General features: G+C 38.0%; 1 protein-coding gene across 3 annotated transcripts in view; it reads right to left on the bottom strand.

The window, feature by feature from the left end:
* fars2 (phenylalanyl-tRNA synthetase 2, mitochondrial) overlaps positions 1-17,743 on the bottom strand; it is a 122,501-nt gene that overhangs the window by 86,052 nt on the left and 18,706 nt on the right. The window contains exon 1 of one of the 3 annotated variants that reach the window (XM_042752201.1): positions 9,256-9,684. The exons of 1 other annotated variant lie outside the window; for it this stretch is intronic. In XM_042752201.1, coding sequence (XP_042608135.1) covers positions 9,256-9,312 — 57 coding nt within the window. In that variant the 5' untranslated portion in view covers positions 9,313-9,684. Of the gene's footprint in view, positions 1-3,004; positions 3,340-9,255; positions 9,685-17,743 lie in introns of those variants that run through there. One more of the 3 variants, XM_042752202.1, reaches the window with a different exon arrangement.

The following is a 17,743-nucleotide window of genomic DNA, read 5'->3' as shown; positions in this document are numbered from 1 at the left end:
CTTAACCATAGTATTTACATGGTACAATGCTACGACCATGCTACAACTACTAAATGTCAAGACACCTTAAAGGATACCATTCTACAAGTATGGCAAATGCTATTCACATGATATATATTCCAGTAAAACATGGTAATATGGTACTTTAAAGTAATTTGAAGAAAGTCATGGTACAAAAAAAAAAGTCCTTAAACATGGCATTGCATTTCAGGGTACTATAAAGAATACCATGGTTAACTATGGCACATGGTATTCCCATTGTATATATTCATACACTTAAAAACAATAACAATGCATTACCATGGGAGACCAAGGTACATATCATAGAATACCATGGTACAACTATGGTGCATGTTGAAAGAACCATGCTATTCTTGCAATGGCATTTTAAGGTAATTTACTTCAAATAACGGTAAGTCTTGTATGTTTGGTATGAAACGTCCCAAAAATCAATAGCTTTTGCAACTTGTCACTGTCCATTCCAGTTGCCCTATTTGGGTGTTTTTGTAATATGTGGCCATCTTTTCCTTTCCTCTTCTTGTCTGGCCCCTCTATTAAGTCACCTACTTTCACCCCACTGCATCCTCCCCACTCGTTCTTTCTCCCCATCCCTCTCTCTTTCTCTCTCAGAGAGCATTTAGTGGGCTGCAGGTTTGGCTCAGGTGCTGGATGTGCAGGACACAGGGGAGAGCAGGGCTGTATTTATCCCAGACTAACAGTTCTTCTTTCTCTCAGCCCATCGCAAATATTTGCTTTGGCCAAGCAATATTTTATGAGGCAGAAAGAAAAGACAGACTCATTTTTTTCCTCCCCTCTCATCACTCTTTCTCTCAGGATCCAGTGAGCAGCTCAAAATAAGGCATTGTCACTCTGAGAGACTTATGCACTCTCAGGTACACATGCATACTGTCAAGACTAAGAGCGTTAGGAGAAGCTGCAGGTACAAAGAGAGTGTGTAGCACTGCAGTGTCATTGCAGTATGGCATGCTCTAGTTAAGACCTCACTTTTACACCATGATTCAGGGAGTGTATCAGATGAAAACAGGATGGTATTTTGAAGGCACTACCAGTCCAAACATTTGGACACAATTAAATGAATTCAAGTTTCGTAGGAATGGTTTACTGAAGGCTGACACAAGTCAAAAAAAAATTAAAAAATAATATGAAGCCTGATTCCACCACTGAATAAAAAAAAAAAATAAAAAAAAGAAGTAATTGCAACTTTTTATCTCACTTTTTTTATTTTACTAATTATACTTTTTTCTCAGAACTGTGGAATGTTTTACTGGATGTAAACTTGCAATTGCAAGTTATACATTTAGAATTGGGCTTTTAAAAATCCACAATTCTGAGAAATAAACTCTGAATTGCCAAATGTAAACTCACAATTTCAAGAAATAAAGTCAGAATTGTGAGATGTAAACTTGCAATTCCAAAAAGTAGTTGCAATTCTAAGTAATAAAGTCAGAATTGCATGACAGAAACACGCAATTGCGAGTTATAAAGTCAGAATTGTGAGATTTAAATTTGCAATTCACAATTTGGAGAAATAAAGTCACAATTTGTCAGATCATAACAGTTTGCTGAATAGATGCTATCGCATAAAGTCTGGGAAATGTGGCATATAAAAGGTAAAAATAAAAACACTCAGCAGTCTCTACTGGTTAAATACATATTTCACCATGAAAGCAGTAATATTTGACATCGATACAGTTAATAAAAGCCAGTAAGCACAGCGATGCTCACTGGGTCTCATTATATAACTGACGGTCATGTATTTGGCCTTGTATTTCTCAGTGCAATTTTGATTTAAAAGCTAAATTCATCCATTTTTGACTTCAGGGTTTGTGCATAGTGAAATGCAAATGTTCCAACAACAGCTGCGGGGCAATCTAGTTTTATTAGAGCAGAGGCGATAATGACGACCGGGGTCTGAGAATTATCATAAATTATATAAAATTCTATTTGTCCTGATCCATTGAGCATGTTGCTAACCTGAAGAAGCCCAAATCTCACTCTAAGTCAGCCCACACATAGATCGTTTCCAACATGAAGAAGGCAAATGTGCCACCACCAAGCGTTTGTTTGTACACAGTAATTAGAACTCTTAGGTTCTTGGCTAATTAGAACAGTGTGGCATTGCGCTCAGCAAAAATGTAGCTCACCCAAAAAGCTCATCAGAATAGATTTGGGGAGAGGTTGTATTACATCACCAGCTCAGCAATGGATGCTCTGCAGTGAATGGGTGCCGTCAGAATGAGAGTCCAAACAGCTGATAAATACATCACAATAATCCACAAGTAATCCACATGAATCCAGTCCATCAGCTAATGTCTTGTGAAGTGAAAGGCTGTGTGTTTGCATGAAGCAAATCCATCATTAAGATGTTTTAACTTTAAACCTTTGATTCTGGCAAAAAATATTCCATAAGCCAGGCTTCCTCCAGTGAAAAAGTCCATCCCTTGGTGTCCTCTAATATCAAAATCCACCAGAATATTTGTTTAGAACTGTTTTGCAGCTGTTTTCGCTTCATGGCAAACAGTGTTTGATCTGTGCAGATTTCTCTCCCGATTCAGATGAGAAGTTTTTCACCAGAGAAAGCAATATTATGTATAGTGGACTCATATTGCAGCCATGTTTGAACTTAAAAACATCTACAAGAATGCATTTGTTTCTTTAAAAAAATAGCTTTTGGCTTCATAAGATGTTAATTGATGGACTGGTGTGGTGTGGATTACTTGTGGATTATTGTGATGTTTTTATCAGCTGTTTGGACTCTCATTCTGACGGCACCCATTCACTGCAGAGCATCTATTGGATCTAAGTGATGGATTCTTCTAAATGTGTCAAACTCATCTACATCTTGGAAAGCTGAGGGTGATTTTTTTGTGAACTATTGCTCTAACTTAAAAAAAAAAATGCTTTAAGGCCATAAACACTGGTCTTGGATAAATTAGTCTTCTCACTGGTTATTTTGGTTTGAGGTGAGACAAGGAAACCTCACCTGACTGCAGATCCGGCCAACATCATGTCTTAACTACAACTGCAACAGTCCGAGGCGTGTGAGAAGATGGAAGAGTCTTCTAGCACAGAAGACAAACGTCTGTATTAATTAGACCTGGCGAGCGGGCGCAGAGGTTAATGAAGTCCGTTTCATGTTCTTCTATCTGGTCACATCTGCTGCTCAGTTTGTGCTGAAGAGTCAAAGGTCATTCATCCACCTGCGACAACTCAGCATGCATGCAGCAAGATATATACAATATTTACCCTCATCTGAAAGACTTTTCTCAAGAGTTTCAACTTTGCTGCAAAGTCGAGAACTGGAGAACCTTGTCATACTCTCCAATTTGATGAGTTATTGGCCCCTCCATGAGTGAAGAATGCACCAAAATTAGAAATATTGGCTAAAACCAAAAACTGAAAGAAAAAGTTTTTTAACAGCTACAAACATGTAATCATATGAGTTAAATTATATAAAATAAATCAAAGAAATTAATAAATGTGTACATACAAAATTCTGTATTTGAATTACGCTATCCAATGTGACTGAATTGCAAAATTCACTGAAAACTTTATGATCATATGGGTTATATATTTGTGTGATTTTATTCTAAAATTATTTGGTGGCTGAAATGTTGCTGCATCCCTAATGGGATAGATTTCTGCATGTTGTACTTCAGTGAAATTAAATAAATGAAATAAACTAAATGAAATAAAATCTGCTTAGCTGCAGTGCTCAGATGATGTCACTGTTATGCTGCCTAACAAGCCAGTGTAAAGAGGCATAGACACAAAAACACACAGAGCTCAAAAGAACTGAACCAGACATAAAATGCAGGAGTCTCAAAGTGTGTTTTTAGCGCCTAGGCTTGTCGCTACTCACCAGAGATTCCTGATCACAGACACATTTATTTCTTAAGCTCTTTTATAGCAAACAAAAATAAAACACAGAACATCTCCTCCACAACTATAAAGCTCTTCCACCATTATAACAAACCAAACAAAAACAAAACAAAGCAACAAAAAAAAGTTCCCCTACCATTATATCTTTTGTACACCAAAATCAAACCAAACCAAAATCAAACCAAACCAAAATCAAACCAAACCAAAACAAACCAAAACAAACCAAAACAAAAAACAAAACAAAACAAAACAACCTTTTATATCAAACCAAACCAAACATAACAACAAAGAAACAACAAAAAAATCCTCCACAATTATAATTATTTTATACCAAACTAAAACAAAAAAAAACTTTCTCAACCATTTTAATTATTTTATACAAACCAAACAATAACAAAATACTCGTCCATCATTATAACAATTTTAAACAAAACAATAAACATTCAATATACCAAACAATGCTCCATCATATAACTATTTCATACCAAGCAACACAAAACAAAAACAAGACGAAAATGCTCTTACACAATTATTATCCTTTTATACCAAGCAAAATATACACCATTATAACTATTTAAAACAAAATAAAACACTCTGTTATAAGACATTATAGAATAACCAATCAATATGTTTAAGATATTTGTACTGCCACCAGCTTCTTCTGAATATGCCATCATTTCAAACTCACACTGATGTGCTGCACAACAAAAGTTTAACTATTTTTAGCTTGACACGCCTTCTTAAAAACAGTCTTGACGTGAGATGCAGCAAACCATGATGCACCTGCCAAAGACATCCGTCTGACGCACACGTAAATAGACCATCAATTAAAAAAAACAACCCAGACGGAGTGCAAGAATGTGTCCTATGTGTTACATTATCTATGTAAAAAAAAACAGAATCAGCTTATTGAAGCAGACTTTAAATAAACTTGATAACCGCTAGCTGCTAATAGCAGGTGCATATCACTGTGAAGCCGTCATTCCTATGCTTTACTTCGTAATAGTGCAACCCAATGAACTTTAGTGTGATACAGTAACTATACAGCAATACAAATAGATGTAATAATGCTTGTAAATCATTGTTTGTTTTCACACCTGTAACCAATAAACACAATCATGGGATTGTTTCAAGTCCATTCTGAAAAGTTCATTTGTCTCGAATGCCCCCAATAACACAAAAAAAACACCTCTATAATCAATTTCATGCAACTCTAAATAAATCCCTAAACAAACACATTGTGAAGATAGAATTATAGAATTTAACTGAATGACCTGTAGAATTGATTTCATGTCACTCTAAAGAAATCTCTTTATATTCAAACAGAATGCAGTTGGTTAGATACAGTAGATCACCCTGTTTGTCTCATTGCTCATCTGACCCAACTTCTTTTTAAACATCAAAAACCCAAATGTCATGAGAGATTTCAGGTTTTCACGAACATGATACAGGGATCTTTTGGGGATCAACCAAAGTCGTAGCTGAAGACTTGCAGTTCTGTAACTTCTGTGTGAAGCAGCCACTTCTGTATTCTCAGAGAGACGGAATTGTCTCTAGAGCTGTCCGTGTTTGCCTCACCATACATCAACTAATTCATTAGCTTCAACAAGATGCAGAAGCAGACAGCGTGAAGCCAGATGCAGTTTTATGTGATTCCGGGCCAACTTGGTTAAAATCCCCAGGAAGAAACATAACTCAAACTCACAGCTTGCAAATGTACTTAAAGGGATAGTTCACCCCAAAATGGACAGTTCTTATAAAGCTGATGTATGTTTGAGTGTTTCTTTTTCTAATAAGTTTGCTTTTAGATAGTTATTTGATGCTATAAAAATGGGGTGTGGTGGCATGATTGTGAGTTTGCGATTGGGTCTGCAGAAGTTTGGGCGGGACTTTGATACTGCGACAGGCTCCAAATGAATCATTACTGCGCAGACTCAGGCTCCAAATGAATCATTACTGCGCAGACTCAGGCTCCAAATGAATAAGCTCTGACTCATACTCCAAATCTGACTCATAACCAATGCGCAAACTTGGGATCCAAATTAATCATTACCGCACAGACATGGGCTCCAAATGAATCACTACTGCACAGACTCGGGCTGCAAATGAATCACTACTGCACAGACTCGGGCTCCAAATGAATCACTACTGCGCAGACTCGGGCTGCAAATGAATCACTACTGAGCAGACTCGGGATCCAAATGAATCACTACTGAGCAGACTCGGGATCCAAATGAATCACTACTGAGCAGAATCGGTCTCAAAATAAACAACAACTCCCAAAACCCGACCCCCAAATGAATCACTACTGCGCAGACTCGGGCTGCAAATGAATCACTACTGCGCAGACTCGGGCTCCAAATGAATCACTACTGCACAGACTTGGGCTCAAATGAATCACTACTGCACAGGCTCAGGCTCCAAATGAATCATTACCGCACAGACTCTGGCTCCAAATGAATCACTACTGCACAGACTTGGGCTCAAATGAATCACTACTGCACAGACTTGGGCTCAAATGAATCACTACTGCACAGACTTGGGCTCCAAATGAATCACTACTGCACAGGCTCAGGCTCCAAATGAATCATTACCGCACAGACTCTGGCTCCAAATGAATCACTACTGCACAGGCTCAGGCTCTAAATGAATCACTACTGCACAGACTCGGCCTCCAAATGAATTAATACTGTGCAAACTCAGGATCCAAATGAATCATCACCGCACAGACTCTGGCTCCAAATGAATCACTACTGCCCAGACTCGGGCTCTTAATGAATCACTACAGTGCAGACTGTGGCTCCAAATGAATCACTACTGCACAGACTCAGGCTGCAAATGAATCACTTCATACAAATCAATCATTACCACACAGATTCGAACTCCATGTGAATCACTACTGCGCAGACTCAGGCTCAAAATTAATCAATACTGTGCAGACTCAGGCTCCAAGTGAATCACTACTGAGCAGACTGAGCAGTGGAAGGGAAAGGAGACGCTTCGTCCATCTTTTTTTTTCAGTCTAGGGCTGGAGGCTCTAAATGAATCAGACTGGGGCTGCAAATTAATCACTACTGAACAGACTGAGGTTGCAAATGAATCACTACCACGCAGACTTGGGATCAAAATGAATCACTACTGCTCAGAATACGGCTCAAAATGAATCAGTACAGTGCAGACTCAGGCTGGAAATGAATCAGTACCATGCAGACTCTGCATCCAAATTAATCACTACCACGCAAACTCGGGATCCAAATGAATCACTACCGCATAGACTCGGGCTCTAAATGAATCACTGCTGAGCAGTTGGAAGGGAATGGAGTCGCTTCGTCCATCTATTTTCTTTCAGTCTATGGGTGGCATTCATGTGCATTTCCTGCGGCTGTGTGCAGAGTGAGTGGGGCTCAGGCGAGGCCTCTCTGGAGCCATAATTCACAGGACTCTTGCCTTCAGACAGAGGACGCCACCACAGCAACTCAAGCACCACTCCAAGCCCTATCATAGACTCTGCCAAACACACTCACACATGACCTGGCACACACACACGCTCGCTTGCAGGCGTCAGTGTCACCTGCTTTGGGAATAGTGTGGATGGCAAGCGATCTGTAATTAGTGAAAAAAAGAGAGAGAAAGAGAGCAAGCACTGCAGCAAACACATCTAAACACCACCTAGCGCTGTGAGATCATCTCAGGTTTTTAGGCTGCAACAGTTTCAGCACTCGGAACCTCACATGAGTTCCTACTTCTGGATAAATTTCATAACGCAGACACTGCAGTGTCATAAATCTTAATCCTGCGATGGCTGAAACTCTTATATCATGACATATTTCAGAGGAAACTATAGAATCAGGCTTTCTGTACGATAACCCTTGTCACTGATCTTGTCCCTGTTCATAAATTCTCAGTTCAATGTGTAGAATAGACAGATGGCAACGCTGCTTGGCGTCTAATTGTGATATACTATACTCGTTACCAATATGCAAAGTTTAAGCTTCAATCGTGTGACGATGCAGGGGTCCTTTATTAATTTCATTATGATAGCATGGTATTTTAGGCCTCTCTCTCTCAAAAAAAAAAAATACTAAAAGCTGAAAGCTAAAAATAAATAAATAAAATAAAAACCTAAATGAAATAAATAGCCTTTACAACAGCACTGGGAAAAGCCATAAAGTCTATTCTGACCACCAAGCAAAAAATCTAGTCAGATACTTTCTGATATTTTCTGGAATTTTGTCCCTAACGATAATTAGACAAGATTTTGATAAGTGTGTTGCTGTGCCAGTACCTCAGCAGGTTTAAGACTGCCGTTGACAGCTGAATCCCAAAGCTTTTGATATTTTCATATTCTGTGTGGTTGGCTAGTTTGCAGCAGGAGCAGAATGAACTTTTCCAGTAAATTTAAATTGATTTTATGGGCATTTTACCATTATAACACCAATTTTTCCATTAACCTGCAGTTATAAATGCAAAATAATGTTTTAAAAACAAAACCTTATATACTGATACTTTAAATGATAAAAAAAAAAAAAAAAAAAAAAATACTAAAGATGAAATTAAAATTGCTAGTAGGTGGTGGCGAGTCACTGAATCACTCATTCAACTGATTCATTCAAACACCTGATTCATTCAGTAATGAAACACCACTGTGTGTTGCTCAGAGATGCAAAACTGTTCTTCTGTGGCTTTCTTTGAAACTATTTTCAGTGGTGAAATACAACAAAAGCAGGGACTGTTTTGTCTAAAATATAAGTCACTTAATATTAAGTTCTTGTGTATTGAACTGTTGTACAGTGTAATGTCAATATCACATTTGGATTTGGAGAAACACGTTACTCTTTGTGTGATATTGATTAACTATTGTTAGTGATGGGAAGACTGATACAGAGGCTCCGATGTGCCGACGCAGTTTTCAAAGCACTACTGTATCACACACTGTGCCGATGCTTGTATGGAAATGACAATATGACATGATTGATGAAGTTTGAAGCTTCGAACGTCATGCAGTATCGGAAGGTAGGAACAGCTGGTTTGAAAAAATCGGTGCTTCGCATGACTCTTGGGTTTGACTTTACACTGACTTGGTTGTGTGTGTATGTACACTTATTTGAGATTTGGTAGAATAGTTTAGAATAACCTCAACACCAGACAGAAACTGAATGCACACTGAATGCTCTATTGAATTTTATCATGTTCTATAGCTGGGGTCTCAGAGACCCCGAACAGCTCACCCCAAATATTTTTGCTACTACTCACGTCAATTATTAATTTTAATCGCACACTTGTTTATTTTATATTATTTATTATTTATATTATTAAAAAGTTATAAAAACATGAAATTCTAGGACAAGCTACTGGTTCTGTGTGGGTCTCGCCCTCATTCATGCCGCTGGATTGTAATTCCACTGGCATTGGGAATCAGATGGCATGACATTTATTTTCCCTCCCGCTCTGGTCCCCATGCTATTTTGAGAGAGCCAGGTTGGCGTGGAGGTTGTGCCATACGCCTGTGCCCGGGCCTGATTGGCCTGCGTGTGTTCAGTCGCTGTGGGCACCAGCGGATCCATGCAGAGCCAGGTCACCCTCAAATGAGCTGGCATCACAGAAAGGTCCAATGGGCAGCAAACAGAATCACTAATGTGAGAAAGTATACAACAGGTCATACTGAGAGAAATGCTGCCAATGGCATATTCTGCATCTGCTGACTGCTGTCTGCTACCTAGCACAATGTTTCAGCGACCTGGGAACGTTACTTTTAAAAGCAACATGCTACATTATTGTGTCACTCCTAACAAGTACCTACAGTAAATGCATTTAAACATTTATCAAAAGTAATGCATTGCCTAAGGTCATGTCAGAACAGAACAGAAGAGCTAGGCTTAAATTCAAAGTGTTGTATTTTGCTGTACACAAAACTCAGCTTGGATTCTAGATGACTGTTGATTATTATGGGAGCAATCTCACTGCGCTGCTCGTTCATAGTTTAGACAAGGTGTCACATAGATGCAAAGAGCTCTAACATATCTGGGAAAAGCTGTTTGCATTTCCACTCATCTCAGAAACAGCTGTTGTAGATGTAGCCACTTCATGGCTGTAAATTTTTTAAAGTCTTTAACATATGCAATGCAATGCAATAAAATGCAATGAAAAAAAATCCAAAATATCAATTTTAGAATTCACTATGTAAATTCAGAATACTGAGAACTCAGGACTGGGAGAAAGAAAGTCAGAATTCTTGAGTTTATATCTCGCAAATCTGACTTTTTTCATCAGAATTGCAAGAAAAAAGTCCAAAATTTGAAATATAAACTATAAATTTTGGAAATGTGAGATAAAAGATCATAGTAAGATCTATCAAGCAAAAATGAAATGGAATTTTATTTCATGTCTAGTTTACATGCAAATAAGCATACGTAATGTTTTAATGATAATTTGCTTTATAATGATATCTTCAGTTTGCATATTCACAGCTCTTGCTGTGAATATGTAAATATTCTGGTAGATGGAGGAGGTTAAAGCCTGATCCTGGCAGAACTGATGCATGGGCATTAGAATATTCACCATCGGAGAGCAGTTTAAAAACCTCCTCAAGGACAACACCTCCAAATCATCATTATGACCCACTGATGCTAATGTTCCCACCATGTTTCCTGTCTAATAGCAGGCTCTGCCTATAGATAGAAACCCACAGCGGTGTGAAGGTTACAGCAGACAGGAGTGTGACAAGGACACAGTGTCCACATGTAATTGGCACCTCAGTGCTGTAATTACTACATCAGTATGCTACTTCTTGGTTCACGTTCAAATTGCTGCGTATGGATCATTTAGACAGATCACACTCCTTGCTGAGATAATCTTCTCATAATATAGTCAGTATACGTTATTCTTGACGAGTGGGAAATCCACTGCATTTCTGTTGGACCATGATCGAACATGAAACCGGATCTAATGACCAACATCAGGGGAACAAAGGACACTAAAAAACTGTGAATTTCAATATCAGACATGGCTCGTCAACATGATGTCATGCACTTGAAACTGAAGTGTGAGCAAAACATCAGTGACCACAAATGCATCACAGATGGTTTTGAGATAGCAAAGGGAAACTTCAATATCAATAAAATCACAGATAGCAGAGAGGGAGTGATGAAACGTCACCATCAAAAGACAGAGGTCAGCAGATCTGACTGAAATCCTTGCTTTTATTCAATGTTTCATCAGAAAAATCCACTGAAATTCAAGAAATCAAGTCTACGGAAGCACATTTCCACCTCAGAGTAAAAACATTAAGAAATAAAGCATTTTGTGACGTTACATAACATATCACAACTGAGAGATTGTTTCTTATGAATAAGCAAATGAAACAGGAGAAACAAACTTCATTTCTCTCAATTGCAAATGCATATCTCACAATGTCACTTATACAATTTGTCCTAGAAATTTGGCTGTCATAAATTTGCAACTTAAATTCCTTTTCTTAAAGTTGGGTCATAACAGTGGAATTTTCAACCCGAGCAGCTTTCTGTTTGTGAGCACGGCGAAATCCACAAGATCACATAAACTTTGTTGTGAAATGTTTCGCAAAAACTACACAAGATGAAACACAATGATGGAGTTTGACCACAAAAACCAAATCACAAAAGGAATAAGTTGGCACACCAAAACTTCATAAATAGTAAAATTATAAGTTCTCAGCAACTGTTAACCAAGAGAAAGTGACTTGAGAGTTCAGATTTGTTTCAATGTATGATTTTTGGCTGATGAACAATTCAAAAAAAAAAAAAAAAAAAAAAAAATTCTGAAAAACCTCACACTGAATAATATTCAGCAGCCTAGCAACAACTTTTTAACATCCTAGAAGCTACGTAGGAATGTGCTAAAAACATGCAACACTAGTGATCAACCAATATATCTGCTGATATTTGTCATTTTTTAATTACTTTTATTTTGACGGCATGTCAGACTTATATTTTGACAGTGTTGAGAATGCCAGCGCTTGAGCACACAGCCATGCCATTCTCTAGATTATTTTATTAGTAGTAACAGAGAATAAATGTATATAATTTAAACAAGTCTTTGAGCATTTAATAAACATATAATCTGACAAACCCTGCAAACTTTGTCAAATCAGTGTGAGATGCTCTGAAGTGTTCATTTGTAGACTGTATTAAACAACATGAGTTATAATAGGATTACACAATCAAGAAGTTGCCATTTAAATAAATCTATAAATATGTGTAAATAGAAATTTCATTTCATTTCAGCAGGAAATTTCGCATGACATGCAGGTGATCTGTGACCCTGGAGCACAAAAGCAAACATAAAACAATACATTATATTTGTAAAAAAATCCAACAATACTAATTTATTTTCAAAATTATAGATTTTTCTTTTATGACAAAAATCATTAGGATATTAAGTAAAGATCATGTTCCATGAAGATATTTTGTAAATTGCCTACCATAAATATATCAAAACTTAATTTTGTATTTGTAATATGCATTGCTAAGAACTTCACTTTGACAACTTTAAAGGCGATTTTCTCAAAAATTTTAATGTTTTTTTTTAAAGACTCCTACGACTGGTTTTGTGGTTCAGGGTCACATTTATTTAAATTTGTATGATCTAATTATCAACTTTTTAAATGCACAACCCCCCTGCAATTCTTTCACAAACCCCAGTACTGGAAACATTGACGTAATGTGATGTTTAATGCACTTAATTTCATCAATAACAACAAATGAAATCTATTTTCTTTCTCTTTGTTCTTTTATATCAATAAGGTAGAAGATTGTCCGATTTTAATCAATGTGATGAATGAGTTTGGTCAAAAGTAATCTTAAAGTTATCAAAAATGAGACTGATTATATTAACTAAAACATAATGGATTACGTTACTAACTACAATTTTTGTCATTTCATCAGGAATAAGTAACGGACTACAATCTGTACGTAACCTGTCCTACAGTGATTATCTTTTATCATTCAGCTCTTGCTACTTTTTTATGAATGCAGGCAATAAACTACGTGAAGTCGTGCGATACTTCCACACCTTAACATTTCCACTCTGTGTGTTTGGAAGGAGTTTCTCTACGTCGTTGGTGTCTCCAGACCATGTCATGGCTTTCACACCTCAGATGGTGATACAGTTGAGGGGTTAAATGACCGAAGGGGGGAATGAAACAAGCTGTCCCGCCCCCACCTTATGCTCCATCAGCTCTGCGGTTTCACACGCCTACGGTGGAGCCGTGCCCTGCGACAGGAAACCAAGGGCCGCAGAGCTCAATGAGGCCGTGCTGGGCTCTGAGAGAGGGCAGTCCTCAGGCCAGGCCAGGCATAGGAATCACACGTCTTGGCTGGCATGCTGTTCCCACGGCAACGCGGGATAGTGCCATCCGCACCCAGGCACTAACTGGTGTCCCTCTCACCTCAGCCAACATTCGGCCGCCCCCGCATTAGAATGTCCCATTTCCTCGTGACTCTGTGTCCTTCTCTCATTTGCTTGGAAATGATATGCTGGCCATTTGTCCCACTCATTTTGCAATTCAACAAATGTGACAAAAGTTAGAAAACAAGACAGGATTTTGTAGCTTGCATGAAAATGATCACGTTTAAAAGGCATTTTCAATTAAATGGATTTATTTATATACAGTATATTTACATAAAATAACATAGATTTATCATTAATATATGTTACCGCAGATTTTTTAGTACCAGCGTCCACCTGTTTCCTGGGAGCGCTTCTGTAAAAAAAGAACGTGGGTACAACTTCCGGTGAGGCGGTGGAAGTAGTATATCAATGGTGTTTTGTGTGCTAATTAACCAAGAGGCTAAGTGTTTTTATTTACCGTTATTTCACAAAAGAAAGAGACACTATGATTCATGACATACGCGGAGCTAAATATTAACATCAGGTATAAAGAGAGGAGACTTACTGACAGATAAAATATGTAAATAAATAAATACATCACTTGTCTGATTTTATCAGGCAGTCGTATTTACTATGTTTACCATGGTAATGTGTGCACAGTCTTTTGCATTGAATATCTCTGCTTTGTTAATCATAATCCAGGTCGGATATCAAATAGAAGTAATTTCAAACACTCGCTGCAGTCTGAGTTTTGAGCTAAAATTATTTTACAAGTCTTTAATGTTTATGTTAGCTGGTAAATATACGGAATGAGCCGCGGCACTGACGCTCTCCAGTCTCCAGACGCGGAGAAACTCAGACAGTCCCGCTTGTTCCCGTCGAACTGGAAGACACTCCCACTTCTGATGCAAGGCCTCATGGGGCGTAGGAAACTTGTGGATACTGTATAAAAATGTGTCTCAAGAACCCTCTCATCTTTCATTCAAATATGGAGAATAGAAGTTTAAACGTGCATGTTTGATGAAATATAATCTGCATTTAGAAGTACTGTTACTTTATCTATCAAAGTCTTACATTAGACAGCAATATTTCCCAAGAAACATTTTTAAGTGACAGAACATGTTATTTGTTTCTGCTGCAGAAAAGCTAGTGCCTTCATGACTTTAATTGTCTACACTGCCTACCTACCAGAAGCAAGTGTTTTCTCTCTCTCTCTATGTGTGTGTGTGTGTGCGTGAGCTTGTGTGTGTGTGTGTGTGTGTGTGTGTGAAGCTGCTTTGAAACAATATATATTGTGTGACAAGTGCTATAAACTAAATTTGAAGGTGTATTTTGGGTGAACTAGCCCTTTAAAGGTTGAAATATGTAATTTCATTAAATTAACTGCAATAACGACTGTTTTCAAAAAGTTTTCCTAAAGACTCCCTACTACTTAGCTGGAACGCCATTGGCTAAGCTGTCGCTGTGTCATACTGAAAGGATTTTGAAAATAAACAAACAAAATCGTTTTGAAACCACCACAGAGCCACAGTGTTGTCACTTTAGGAGTTCCTACAAATGTCAACCTACACATGGCTTACTTACAGCTGTCTGTCTATTAATCTCAGTATTTAACATCAAAATTGCAAATTTTTAAAAGCACCTTGAAGCCAGACTCACAGCGTTTCATTTTGCTTTGCAGAGAAATGCAGAGAAAACTTATGACATACAGCACACTCCTAAAGCAGCTCTGACAGGGATATAAATACAATAAAAGTGCATTTCAGGACCACCGTGCCACACGGCAAAAGCACAAACAAGGTAAACTTTTTCTATGAGCAGCCAGGAAATGTGTGGGAGCTGCTGTCTCTAGACCATCTCAGCCTGCACACTCCATTCATCTGTCCCCTCTGTGTGTGTGTGTGTGTGTGTGTGTGTGTGTGTGTGTGTGTGTGTGTGTGTGTGTGTGTGTGTGTGTGCGCGTGTCGTCCCCAACAACCCTCTTGTCTTCAGAGCCCGTCACTTCCCCAGATGCATTCCCTTTCGTCCTGTTTGTGCACTCTACATTATGAACTGTCACATCAGATGAAATAACGGTAAAATGACAGCGGCGACAGCTCCGAATGCACTAGTCCGCTTACTAGACACTTTACACTTGCAGCTTGACTTTGTCCCATTCTTGGGAGTGTTTTTCGAGATGATCTTGCATGGTAAGTCAAGATGACAACATGTTGTGTTTTAAAGTGCCCCTATTATGGGTAATGAAATGTTCAGATTTTGATGATTGGTCCGATTGGTCTCATTTTCATTTCATCTTGCCTGTAATGCCTGATAAAGCAGCGTTTGTGAGCACAGTGCTGTTTTGTGTACAGAGTTATCAGGGAAACCACTATTTTTATCACTCCAAAAGCAGCACCTAGTGGCAAAGAATGAATTTGCATTTTCATTTGGACCAACTAGAAAAGACCAACAAGTGGGCGGGCAATATGCTTATGTTTCATGTTGACGTCAACAAGAAACGGTTTGGGATTCGTTTTAAAAACGACTCGTTTCAATGATTCAGAGTCGACGCTTTCTTTTGCGAGACAATATCTTTATACACGGCGCACTTTCAGATTTAAAAACTTTGCAGGATGTTTTCATTCACTTAGAGCTGCGTTACACACTGCATGAAAGCTAACTTTCAAAAATCCATAATGGGGCACTTTAAAACAACAATCAGCAATAGAAACAGAATCGGTTTCACACTGAAGCAACAGGTTGGAAGGGAACTGAACTGGAAACACTGAGCTTGCAACACAGTGTTGACACACTACATTAAACCACTCGCTGTCTCTCGAGGCACACGGCTGAATTTAGAAGGCGGCATCTGGGGAGTGCCTTCCTCCCTTTATGTTTCTTTCTGTCGCTGTCTGGAGCTCATTTGAGAAACAGTCAAAAGGACCGTCTTTATCGGGATTCCGCGGAGATGCTTTCTTCAGTCATCTCTCCATGAATGAAGATCAAAGAAACGGTGGTGTAACAGTCCTGGGGGCTCGCAAAAGGTTTTCTCCACATTTCGAGAGCGCATTCAAAGTTAACACAGCCGAGACGAGAGGGACGTAAAATCTAAAATTTGCCCATTACAGATTCCACAGGTGTTTACGCCCCAAAATAAAAAAAAAAAAATAAAAAAAAAACCTCCTCTAAAACATATGCCCTCGCTGGTTTACACCCCAAAAAAAAAAGCCTTCAATAATAAAAAACCACAAAAAAAACAGCTTGGTGTGTGGTTAGGGAAGTGTGTGGGTGGAGTCACGCTGACAGCAAACAGGTATGTGCTCACCAAAGCGTGTGATTGGAGAATCTGGCGGCTGAGGAGAAAGAAAATAAACACTCTCTCTAAATGTGAAAATAAATTCATTATTTATAAACAGAATACATACATAAAACACTGAGCTCATAAATTGCATCTGACATAAACTATTGCATTCAATGGTAAATCGTGTTTCCTGTGCGATACACTATGTGTGTGCATTTCTATGATTATTCAAGTATTACATTGCAAGATTTGGGTTATTTTTATGCTTATAGCATTACTATTTAGTTAGCTTAGCAAAACATGTCAAATGATTCACACAGGTGGAGTATCATGTTGTTAGCAATATGTTATTGCAAATATAGAAATCGATGCAGAGTCCGATTTCCAGTGTGATTCACGTAAATAAGGCTATTTGACATTTTTATGCTTACAGGAGTATTATGTTTTTAGCAACATGCTAACGACAAATTCTATTGCAATTAATTGAGTTTCCAGTGCGATTCACATAAAGAGGGATATCTGTGTTGTTTTTAAGCTTACGAAAGTATCACATTGTTAACTTAGCAGCATGCTAACTTCAAATTAATTTTGAAATCAACAGTGAGTCAAGTACGATTTACGTGAAGATGGTTATTTGTCTTATTTCTATTCTTTTTTGGGGTACCACAATGTAAGCTTATCAACATACTAATTTAAAATTTTATTTAAATCAATGCTGAGTCAGGTTTCCAGTGTGATTCATGTAAACAGGGGTATCTGAGGTATTTTTATGCATGCTGGAATATTACTGTTGCTAACAACGGATTTTATTGCAATTAACAGTAAATCGAGCACAATTCAAAAAAAGAGGGATATTTGTTTCATTTTTAAGCTTATTAGAGCATCACGTTGTTAACTTAGCAAAATACTTACTTTAAATTCTTTTGAAATCAATTGTAAGTCAGTCTTCAAGTGAGATTCACGTGAAGTGAATGTGTTATTTCTATGCTTTTTAGAGTGTCAAGTTATTAGCTTAGCAACATGCTAATGCCAAATTCTACTGAAATAGATGTCAGGATTCCATTGTGATTCATGTAAACATGGCTATTTGAGGTATTTTATGCTTACTGGAGTATGGTGTTATTAGCAACATGCTAACAACTCATTTTGTTGCAATAAATGGCAAATCGAGTTTCCGGTGCGATTCATGTGAAA

This window comes from Cyprinus carpio, chromosome B24, assembly GCF_018340385.1.
Source record: "Cyprinus carpio isolate SPL01 chromosome B24, ASM1834038v1, whole genome shotgun sequence".
NCBI classification, from domain to species: domain Eukaryota; kingdom Metazoa; phylum Chordata; class Actinopteri; order Cypriniformes; family Cyprinidae; genus Cyprinus; species Cyprinus carpio.
This window is presented reverse-complemented; position numbering and strand designations above follow the sequence as displayed.